This window comes from Corvus hawaiiensis, chromosome 9, assembly GCF_020740725.1.
Source record: "Corvus hawaiiensis isolate bCorHaw1 chromosome 9, bCorHaw1.pri.cur, whole genome shotgun sequence".
NCBI classification, from domain to species: Eukaryota; Metazoa; Chordata; class Aves; order Passeriformes; family Corvidae; genus Corvus; species Corvus hawaiiensis.
Window position 1 is genome coordinate 9,271,645 of NC_063221.1, and position 12,007 is coordinate 9,283,651.

The following is a 12,007-nucleotide window of genomic DNA, read 5'->3' on the forward strand; positions in this document are numbered from 1 at the left end:
ATACCAGGCAAGTATTTTCAGAGGGAGGTGGAAGAAATGGTGATTTGAATGATGCACTTCCAGTGTGTAGTTCTCATTCAAAAGAGCCAAGCTGGAAACCTGTATTAATTTCTACAATTACCATTCTTTCCTAAAGTAGTTATCTTCTAACTGAATTAGACTTCTGTGTTCCAGACATTATTCATCAGTTATACATAGAATCTCACGATAAACCAATTTTGGAAGAAACTGAGGAGGTTTCTAGTCCAAACCCCTGCTCTAAAAAGCAGGATCAGCTATGAGCTTAGACCATATTGCTCACAGCTTTTTCCAGTCTGTGAGGGTTTTTTTGGTCAAAGAGAGCCATATCTGGGCTGGCACTGAAGTGAAAATTCAGCCAGGAAATTCATAACACCAAGTGTAAAACAGACACTTAAAAGTGCAGTTCTTCAGAGAAGTCTTTAGCGGCATAACTCCACTAAAAGCTTCAGTAATACTTCTCCTGTTTAAAAGCGCTTAAAAACATTTTTAAAACGGATACCGCAAGTTTTAGCTTGCTGTGTTCAATCAAACCATTTGTTAATACAGTTCTGAAGGATGCAGAATTTTACCATCTCCAAGAGAGAAAAAGCATCTGATTTTTGTCCATTAAGATTCAGATGAAACTGAAGCCTTCAGGCTTTGAAAGCCAAGCTTGTATTGAGCTCACATATCTCATTTCCGTGTTGACAGTGGAAACTCAGCAAACTCTGCTTCACACCCCAGCACCTCAGGCCCTGCTCTCACTCCATTTTGCTTAATAGCACATGAGAAACAAGGGGCTGCTTCAGTGCAGTGTGGGGCTCACGAAAATGTGAGGAGGTAATGAGAAATGCGTGCATTTCCCGAGGGTGAGCGATGAACACTTCCTGCTCTGTGAACAGCAGATACAGGAAGCATCACCATCGCCACCCAGAAGTCACTGTACTGCAGTTTTTTCTCCTCTTTTTTTTTTCTTCTTCATCTAGGTGTCAGCCAATCTGACTGAGAACCAACAGTCCCCTGATTTCACAGAAATTCAACTGTTAATTTATTGCAGATGGAAAGCCCCAGAAAGAAAAGGATCATGTTTCTGATAAACTGTATAAGCTTATTACACTCTAATTAAGAAATGGTCACAAGAAAGAGGGAATTACTGGATATGCATGTCAGTGAAATGTGCTCAGTATGGTGAGGAAATACACATCTAATTCCTTGCACTGACTCTCATATAAACACAACCCTTAATGCCAACATTTATCGTAAAATATTGATCTTTTTCTGTAAAGTCAAGTCATGAAAGTTTGAAAAGATGCCATAAAGAAAATAATAACCATAAGAACAATTTTTATTCAGGAAAGTTTCAAATCGACAGCTTCCAGTAGCTAATGGTCACTTGCAACAGACACATGAAGCAGTTAGACAGGTTAGGGACACAACTAAAGTCACAAAAGCTGAGAGCACAGCACCCATGAAGGCATTTAGAGATTGACAGACAAAGGAAAGACCAGAGCCAGACCTGCCAGAATGGATGAAGGGACTGAACTGTATTTTAATCCCCATATGATTCAAAAAACCAGGGAAAACATCACTTGAGTGCTCTCCACAGTGACTTCAAGGGTTCCTACCAGGTTTCTCCTTCACTGCCACAGTACAGGAAAACCCCCCAAAACTCCACAAGGTTCCTGCAGAAGCTAGGGGAAACCCTAAATAAAATCCCCTAAAAGCATTCTGCAGATACTTCAGAGACAGACAGTGAAATTTTGGCTTGAACTGGAATTTTGCAGGAATGTTTCTGTGACGTCATTTTATAGTGAGGAAATGAAACAGCTAGAAGAGATTTCAGGAAAGCTCTGGTCACTTGTCCTCCAGAGTCAGGTGTCTCATAGAGCAAATGTCATAAGACTTTCTCAAGTGGTGGATCACTGCTCAAAGTTCAGCTTGTGACATTCCTTGAGGGAGGTTGGCATTAGGCTCCAACTATTTTTCAAATATAGAAATCCTCTTGTATTCTGAGAAGTCTGATGCCATTCAGCCCTAGCTGCGTCTTACTGGTTGCAAAGTTAGAATTCGTCGAATTAATCAGGAACAATAGCTAACATGGGGAACATCTTAACTTTGAAACAAAACGAAAAGACCCAATTCTCAATCAAATCAGTCCAACACCAAAAATGAGACCACTAAAACCAGTAGCAAGATTTTCCTCATGGTGGCTTCACAATTTCTTCCCAGAAAACCTTTGCTTGTAGCAGAAATTAGTTCTAAAAATAATTTGTAAGGGCTACCATTACTCTGTTATGGACTGACTACATAATATGAGAGAAAATTTTAACATTTCGAAATAATATCACTGCAGCTCAGAAGCACCCACCACCCTTTTTTTTTTAATGCACACTATTTCCTCTCCCACAGAAACTAGTTTCTATTTCCTTTAAGTGCTAGAGAGATGGATTATCAGTAGTTGATTTCTTTAGGTCACCTAAAAGACAACAGCATTTCAAAGAAATCACTTGTTTTCATAGCTAAGCTAATGCTCAGCTGCATGATGGGCAAGGGGATGTTCTGTGTTCAGTGGGGCAGCACTGCCTGTCTGGGCCCTCGAGCTGAGCACAGATGTGGCCAGATTAACTCCAGAGGCATTTATGCTCAACAGCAAGAGTGCAGCAAAGCTGAAATTCGGCCATGTGTGGAAGACAACAACTTGCCAAAGCCAAAATGAAACACTGAGAAATGAAACAGGGCTGAAGTGGAGGATGAACGAGGGTAAGGCCAGACAAGAGTGACCAAAAACAAACAAAAAAGCAGAAGTCAGAAGGAGAAGCTTGAATTAATTTTGACCAGCAAACGGGACTTGTAGTTCATGGAACTTTTTGTCCCCTCTGCTTTAACCAAGCTTGTCCAGTGTTGTAATGGAAATTTTCTCACATTTTTTTCTCTTACACTCTACCAAGTGGTCACCAGAAAGAGTAGAAAACAGTGCATGGAAACAGGTTGAATATTAGCATATGCTTGCAAGCTTCTCCTGTGCACATAAAATTGGATGAATTATTCATCACAAACCTATAAGAGATCTGGAAAAGAGTAGAAACCAGCTGGTGACAGCCAGCTGTGCTGCTGTTCCTGCAAAAAGTTCTCCTCTGTTCTTTTACTGGACAGAATCAACTAAGACAATGCCAACCTTAAGACAAAGAGGGTTTTGTATCAAATAATGGGATTACTCTAATAAGCTCTAAAACTGTAAGGCTTAAAATACATATTTTTGTAATTTCCTGTAATAATACGAAAAGAATGGTTATTAAGCAAGAAAGTATTTCAAGCAGCAATTGGCCATCATGCATGAAACAGAGAAAAATATATAAGTAGATTAAGGTTGTGGGAGATGAAAAAGACAGGTCTGTTACCAACCATCCCATGATGAAACTGAAAGAAATCCAGAAAATTAGGAGGCAGAAAGTTATGTGAAAAGCTTTCTGCTGGGTCAGGACATAGCTATTCTTCATGGTATCATGTAAAATCCCACCAGACATTTCTGTCAACAGGAAACAGGATAGTGACCCTGAATATGGATAGATGCATATGAGTTTGAAGCATCATATTTTTTAAAGTTGAAAATAAGTATCACTTTTGACACTAGAAATACCAAGTCAGAATATTCAGGACAACAGAATAATGAAAACTGTAGGGAACCAACATCTAGTCCATCTGTGGGACCTAGTCCAACTCTTTCACAAAGCAGAATCCCTTACAATAACCAAAGTCATAGTTAATGAATTTTTAACTTAGGAAATTCCATGCAGGTGTCTCCCTGGTTTTGTGTGGTCTGCAGAAGCAGAATGTTGCTCAAGCAATAAAAAAATTCTTGTCAGCTCTATGAATCTTACAGTTCCTCTTTTCCCTCTCACTTCAGTTGTGCTCATACCTAAGTCTCGTACACAGTTTTTCCCATTCTTGAGATTGGGAAACTTGCACTGGGCTCAACAAATAAAACCTTAAAGATGAGTAGGCTTGCATAGAAAGAGTGAATCAGAGTCAGTGAAATACTCCATTGAGAAAAAAAAGGATGCCCTGAAGATCAGAGTTACTCAGAGGAAGAAAGTATTTTTCCATAGCAGAGGAAAAAAGTGGTTGATAATGGTAGTCCCACGTTGATGTGTCTGCTACTGAATGCAGTAGGCTTTGGTTTTGCAGAGTTTGAATAGTGCTTACAGGAAGATAGGAAGTGTAAAGACAACGTAAAGCACCAATATCCTCTTATGACCCTAAGCTAGAGGTTTACGTGCCAAACTTCTTCCTAGGTATCCACTGTTCATCTCTTCTCCAAATCAGACACTCAGAACTCTGTCTTCTATGTTTTCCAGTCTTACATGGATCTTTACACCAGTTGACAAATAAACCTGGCTTAGGGTGAACCAGAGAGGCAGCATTGATTTCTTTTTAGCCTAGGGATAAAGAGCACCAGTTGTAATGCAGAGATTGGGGTTTGGTGATGTGGAATACTGGAGAGGACTCCCCAGTGTGTTAAGAGCACTATTAATTCAGGATATGAGAACAGCAGAACGTAAGAACATCAGCTGATTCCAGGTGGTCTGCTTGGTAACCACAACTTTTTCCTCATTCACAGTATAGTATTCCACCTGTTCCTGCTTCACTTTTTATTCAAGTTCAGTAGCACCAGGATCCCAAAAGCAAAGGTTACCACCTCCCCTAGAGTGCAGTGATATGGTATTTCTACAAGCAACACAAGTTACCTACAAGTTATCCCATACTAACACCACTGATCTCCTCCACCAAATAAAGCACCTGGAAAGCAATTCAAGCGTTGTGTGACCTAGAAAGCAATTCAAATGCTGTAGGACAGCAGCATTACCCTGATGTAAATGACAAGAATGCTATTTTTTCTTTACTCAAGGGAATATTTATTGCAAGAAGGTGAAGCACAAAGTCCACTCAGCATGAGAATTCCTTTCTAGAGGAAGGAATGACTCAACACCTATTATATGCATTGGTATGTTTAACAAATCAAAAAGGTAAAGAGAGTAATTTCATTTTAAATGGGGAACAGACATTCCTCATCTTGTAAATGAACTGTCAACAGCCCTGCATTGATAATAGGTACAATAAAGCAAACTCCTATTCTTCAAGGGGTCAACACTGTCCTTCACACTCACAGAACTCCACTGGTATATTATAATTACCAGCTGATACAAGTTCAAGACGTTGCCCCACTTTTAGCCTAGGGCTACAGAGTTCTGGGAGATGAGATAGGAAATTATTTTCCCCTGTTGTTTATTACGCTTTTGGTGCCCTCCTCTGAGAAGGGGTTTGGGTGCACCATCTCTCTGACCTTCCCAGCAAAGGAACCTCCCACTGAGGACAGCTCCTAACTGAGGGAACACCGTGAGACGCTGAGGGGGGCAGAATGTCAAAATCTAGCACGTTAGACACGAAAACAAATCCAGCACTGATAACATCTCTTCCTTCCTTTCTCGTCTCGTTCAGGGGAGAGCAGTTAGTAAATACCTCTGCCCCCCCGCAAAGGTCAGTGTTCACCTGGTAGTGTGGAGATAAGTATTTCTGGCAGCACAGCCCATGCAGACACATTTGTGTCGCTGCTGGCACCCAGGGCGCCGGCAGCCTGCTGTGGTCACCACCACCCCGACCCTGACGGTCTGTCCTTGCTCATCTGTCTGCCGGCGGCTCTCGGGCTCCCAGTCCTTTGCATCACATTTGCCTAGGAAGCTGGGGATGTGTCAGCAGTTATCACCATCATATGCCATCACCACCCCATACCACCATCACCCTGTACACATCATTCACGAGCTATTTATAAGTAATCAAAGTTGCACACGTTATTTAGGAAAAAAAAAAAAGAAAATCTGTGAAACATCACAGAAAAAAACCCAAAACTAACCCGAGCAAACAAGCAGAAATTGGGCTGCTCAGGGGCCAGATTAAGTATTTCAACATCTAGATCACCATCCTGGACAGATAAACAGTTACACTTAATACTTCATCTTGTTTTATATCCATGGTTTCCTCTTTGAAGTGGAACTCAAGTCTGTACAAACAACTCCATCTCCCTCAAACGGGTTGCAATATTCACATTGTGTTTACAACAACAGCTCTAACCTAATCAACATTTATACATGCCAAGCCAGTTAAAATTAGGGAGGTATTCCTGAAATATGTCCCTGTGCTTCCAAATAACCTGACTTGGAAAAATCAAACCAAATTAAATAAGTTCTTGATGCTTCAAAACCCCTTCCTGAGAAAACCACTTCTAAATATTTTCACAGCACGTGTCTAAATAAACCTGTCTAATGTAATGATCTAGTTTGAAGAGCAACAGGGAACTTGCAAATAGCTTGTTGCATATGGAACTTTAGTACTGGGGTATTGTAAAGTACCTTTTCCTTGTATTCTGCTGAGCCCACCTGACCAATTGAAAAGCATAAAAATGCAGGACACAGGCATGCAACAAGTGAATTTTGTCAAGAAAAAATTGCAGTATTTGCAGCTCTGTTCATCAAACCAAAAAATACTTCTGACTTGCAAGTACCAATTAGAAAGGGGACAAGAATTTGAAGTTCTAGAGGGGATTTTTGTTTTTTGGTACCAGACATACACAGTCACACATAACAACCCCAAACTAATTCAGCCTCATCTGGTTTAACTTCAACCACGAGACGCTGCTGTCTGTTTTCTTTCTCAAAGAAGACTCACGTCACTGTGCACTGAAAGGGGAACTTCCAGAGGCTGTGATGAAGACAGATGATAAACAGCTCTGTTCACACCAGCTAGCAGGGCTGCCTGCGTCAATAAAAGGGGGCAGCAGAGGCGGGGAGCTGTCAGTTGGGGCTCGGAGGATTATCGTGGCGAAGCGCGCCTCACGTTAAACTCTAGTAAAATGCCAGGATTCTTTTTCTCCCACAACAACATGACTGAATTAAATGGAAAAGAAGATTGCAAGCTTGCAGAAGGCAAAGTCCATAAAAAGAAGCAAAAGGCTTTGTAAGTATATACAACTTCGTATAAAATTTAATGTATTAGAAGTGAAAATGACACTCCACTAATCTTGGAGATTAAGAATTAGCACTGTGTTTCAGGCTAAATGAACAAAACCTGCTCAAAGCCCAGGACTGCAACATCATTCAAAAAGGCTTGAGCTGAGGCATTCCAATTAATTAATTGATTGTTTTAAGTAATCATAAGTAGAATTTGGATACAGTGGGGACCTCAGTCTTTAAAAAAAAATTACTTGGATGTGTAACTTGCCAGACTTCAGTGCTAGGATGGAGCTGTCTGTCTCTGTTTGAAAGTTTGAGGAAAATTTAAATAGAATTTAAATGCAGCTGCAATGTAATGGATTAAAAAAAATGTTTGTTCATTGTTTCAGTGGTGCAGATCTCAAAAGTTATTTGAAGTGCATGGTGCCACATATTGAATCTGGGATCAAGGCTTCCAACTCTAGAAATGTTATGTAAGTACTGAAATATACCCAGTTCTAAAATATAATTATAGCTAGATTATTATATAGTAAACTACTTCATTTCTAAACTACTTCTAGAACAAAAAATACTGTAAAAAGATCTAGAATTTCCAAAATGCAAGAAAGGCGAACATTGGTAGTTAGAAACTATTCATGGAGTTAAGGATTTTTAATTAGTGATTTGATATGTTTGCATCAAACAGTGAGGGAGAAGACACTCTGGTTAAATCCATTTTTATCAGAGGGACATTGTACCTGTTCTCTAACATTCTACAAGAAAAAGATGCTTCTCACTTAAGTGAAGAGTAGGGGTATTACCATTCTTATTGCAAAAATATGGAAGCAGAGGTAGAGGTACAAAATAGTTTTATCATAGTTAAAGATTATTTTCCTGGGAACAGAATTCAACATAACATCATAATTCATCTCTGACTATTTTTCTCAAAGTGGGCTGTCTCCAGGATCTCAGATTATGACAAAGCCATAAATTTAGTAAAATACCTGGCACATACTCCTGGAATAGAATAATAAATTACAAAATTTGTCTCCTTCAGTCATACCAAACAAACCCCATGGTTTCTTGCCTAAAGTCTTTTCTTTTTCTTGTCACCTTAGGCTTTCTGCAGAGGAAGTTATTCAGTGGTCACAGTCTTTGGAAAAGCTCTTGGCCAGCCAAAGTAAGTCCGTTACTCCAGTATGACTTTGTTCTTACTCCGAGGACAAAATTTTGTCTAATCTCACCAAATAGGCAAAGCTGTAGCATTGTATAAACACTGTCAGACAATGGGCTGCTGCACCTCAGGTTTTTACAGCTCTACTGTAACATGGACACTGCTACAGCTTGGCTTCCAAGTTGGGTTTTGGGGTTTTTTTCCCATTTTCAGCATAACAACCCCCAAATAGCTCATTTTGATCAGTCTTCGGTCCTTGGATAACACATCAGTTTAATCTTGAATTTTCTCTCCACTTATACCCTAAGACAATCCATTTAGGAAGGGCTAGAATGCATTGTTATAATTTGGTACCCAGGGTCTAGATCTAAAACCACTGAACATAATTAGCAATACTCCCATGAGCCTTAATATTAGAATATCTGTAGTATGTCGAAGAAGGGAAGAACAGTGTATTTTGCTAAGGTTTTATATCAGATTTCAATACAACTGCTGCTACTTTTCTTTCTCCTCCCTGGTCACAAATATCATACAGTAAAGACGATGTATTTGTGTTGGCTTTAGGTGGTCAAGGTGTGTTTCGGGAGTTCCTGAAGTCAGAGTTCAGTGAGGAAAACATCGAGTTCTGGTTGGCTTGTGAGGATTACAAGAAAACCAAGTCCGATCACTTACATGGCAAAGCAGAGAGGATTTATGAGGAGTTTGTTCAGTCAGATGCCATTAAGCAGGTATGTACGAAGTCAATCTGTGCCATGGCAGAAGGGGGAAGTGTGGCTTCACTGAGATGCTCACACACTCACTCAGTTACATAAAAGGAAGGCACAGGCACGCTTTCAGGACCCTTCTTGCATCACTGCTGTGTGCAGTGAGACATTATCAGATCTCACAGTCACAGGATGCAGGCCAATACTGGGAGAGGCACCAGCAGAGCTCAGCAAAGGCCTCAGCAGCTTAGCACATGATGCTCCTTGCTGAGTCAGCCCAGTTTGAATTACTGATGCTGTTTGGAGATTCTTTGTGTTTGCGAGTGGAAGTGCCACAGAACATTTCTTGTCTTTTAAAAGCAGTGGACCTTCTGGAAAATGTAAAGTTCTGTATATGGATCATGTTTAAACTGGAGACATTCAACACAAGATTTCTCTTAGTAACTGGAGGTTGCTCCTCTCAGTAGTCCATTGTTGAGCTGTATTAATTCTAACTCCAGAACAAATTACATTTCTATAGTGAACAGCAATTTTTGTGCCCAGCTGGGATACAAGTATTTAATTTCCCCCATTTTGCAGTTCTGACATTGATTTATCACAGAGTTCTAAGGCTGCAAGTTCATGTGTTGACAAAGTGACAGATATAGAAAGAGACTGCATTTTTAAGTTAAGTTTTCAATGGCATTTATTTTTTTCTTTTCCAGATCAATATTGACTATCAGATGAGGGAAGCAACAGCCAAAAAGGCTCAAGACCCAACTCACTCAAGTTTTGATGAAGCCCAGAAAACAGTGTACATCCTTATGGAAAGGGATTCATATCCCAGATTTTTAAAATCCAAATCCTACCTGAACCTTTTGAACCAGCTGCAAACCAACACTTCGAAATAAAGTGTTTGAGGCAGTGAAGAGCCAAGTAGACTCTGTGTCAAATACCCTGTGAAGAGATCCTCCAGAGTGGTTGGATCTTGCCAAGGAATATCCCTGTCTTGGGAGGAGGAATATGAGGGAAATGCAAGCAGCTCCACAGCCAAGAGAACGCAGGATAAAAGCTGGTGAGGCTGTCACAGGGGTGAGAGCAGCACAGGGAGAAAATCCCCTCCTCCCACACACCATGGAGTCAAAGCAGGATATGAAAACTGATGTTTTAACTGCACCATGAACACTGAACTGTGTCTTAGATCCCAAAGAACTGCTGATTGTTAGGAAGTGCAAGACTTGCTGAGCATTGGGAAAAGATTCTCAAGTTCAGAAGAAAAGCTAGGATGACTGACGATTTTGGGCATAACAAGAAAATGCCAAAACTCACGCCTCTTTCAAAAATCTATGAAGTGTTAATAAGCATGAGTGTGAGCTCCACAATGCTATTGTACTATGTAAATATATCCTAAATTGACATGTCTTAAAATTTATATGATTTAAATTATGTAAGAATTATATAAGCTGTATTTTATTACATTTGTATTCATCAGGCAGGTATGTAGCACATTTCCTGTTTAATTTATTGAGAAATAATAAGTAAATCTCCATTAAAATACAGTTAATAATAAAGTTTTATATCTTATTTACATCAAATTTGAAGTGATTTTTCCATTGTAATTACTGAAATATTGAAACACAAAATTCCCTTCAGTCTCACTATGCTACTACCTCTCATCTCCATATTCAAATGTTAATTTTATCTCCACCACTTCTCTCTCTTTTTGCCCATTTTACACAACCATAATCTGAGTTACCTGGAATAGGTGATACTGACTTACCTAGACCCATACTCACAACCCCCAAAAAAGAAAATAAGTAGATAAATAAAGAGGAACCAGTCTAAATTTCCTTTGTATTTTCATGATGCTCCAGCTACCAGCTGTCAAATCCAAGTCAAATCTCAAATATAGAAAATATTGAGCCAATGGCCCCACAGTCAATCCCCTTGGACACTGAAGATGAGTTGAGCACATGGATCACCCATGTTTGCTTATGTAGAGAGGCAGAAACCAGAGAGACTCCTCAGCAGTCACATTGTTTGAGACATTGGCATTACTCCACTAATCCTGGCAGGATCCAGAATGTGACAAGCAATACCAACACTAGCATCAAGGGTCATTTCATTTCACTGCATTCAATTTACTCTAAAATGTAATGAGTAGCCTATACCACAGTAGAGATGAGAACTAAAGTAAAAGGGGAAAAAAGTGATTATGCTTGAAATATGTAACCATGAACAAGAGTACTCCCAAAACTCAAGTGTTTGAGACCTTGTGACATTAGAGCTTACAGGGAAAATAAATCAGAGGATGCCTTGGTTTTAATGAGTTCCCATCATGAGACGCTGACATCACACGGGTGGCAATACAAGATTTTATCTCAGCCTTGCAAATTTTCCATTTTTTCAGAATAACATGAGCTTTGTGAGCCCCACTCTGCTCTGTACCAAAAGGAGAAGCTATAAATTCAGAGATGTCACCTCTCACCGAGAGCAGACCAGGTTCTTACTGCCACCTTTTGGGGACTTTGGGACCTCCAGGGGAGAATAAAAGTCTGTGTTAGAAGCAAAACAGCTGGAAGGAACATAGAAAAGTGCCAGTTTCCACCATCACCTACTGTAGTAGCTGGGAGCCACTGCAAATTACATCTTCCTTTCAAGGCTAAAAAATGCTGAAGAAAAGACCCCAGTCTTGTAGTATTATTGTTAAGTTATGCATTCCTGAGAGAGTCTGACTGTAAAGCCTGACTGCTCCTGGAACAATGTAAACCAGTCTCCAGTTGGCATTCTTACAGGAATTAATTTTCCAGGATCATTAGGAATAGATCTAATTGCTGTGAAGTAGGAATAACAACTGTGCCTCCCACACAAGGTGCATCATTATGTTTGCTCTGACACAGTTAATGTGGCCCAAATGTCTCTGCAGAACTTCAAGCTCACAGAGGTGAAAGAGCTATGAAATATCAGCTACCCTCTAAACAGACACTGTATTCAAGTAACATTATTCTTTTGACTGTAAATCCCTTTAATTATTATGGCCTCAGTCTTCATTTGCTCTCCCTGCAGTTTCCCAGTTTTGCTATGGTTAAGCCAAACACCCATATGAAATTTCTGACTAAAATCATATTTCATAGCATGGATGGTTAGGATTTTTATTTACTTTTGGA

General features: G+C 39.9%; 1 protein-coding gene and 1 long non-coding RNA gene across 2 annotated transcripts in view; one reads left to right on the top strand and one right to left on the bottom strand.

Moving 5' to 3' along the window:
• LOC125330385 overlaps positions 1 to 12,007 on the bottom strand; it is a 134,361-nt gene that overhangs the window by 60,010 nt on the left and 62,344 nt on the right. The window lies entirely within an intron of this gene.
• RGS1 (regulator of G protein signaling 1) lies at positions 6,832 to 10,435 on the top strand. The gene is made up of 5 exons (XM_048313431.1): positions 6,832 to 7,008; positions 7,394 to 7,477; positions 8,102 to 8,163; positions 8,722 to 8,885; positions 9,566 to 10,435. Exons 1-5 carry the CDS (start codon positions 6,905 to 6,907, stop codon positions 9,749 to 9,751), a joined length of 600 nt encoding a protein of 199 aa, XP_048169388.1. The 5' UTR covers positions 6,832 to 6,904; the 3' UTR covers positions 9,752 to 10,435.

Coding starts and splice junctions, on each gene's coding strand:
- RGS1 (XM_048313431.1), top strand. CDS start 6,905: ATGCCAGGATTCTTTTTCTCCCACAACAACATGACTGAATTAAATGGA. Junction 7,009..7,393: donor AAAAAGAAGCAAAAGGCTTT/GTAAGTATATAC, acceptor TCATTGTTTCAG/TGGTGCAGATCTCAAAAGTT. Junction 8,164..8,721: donor AAAGCTCTTGGCCAGCCAAA/GTAAGTCCGTTA, acceptor TGTTGGCTTTAG/GTGGTCAAGGTGTGTTTCGG.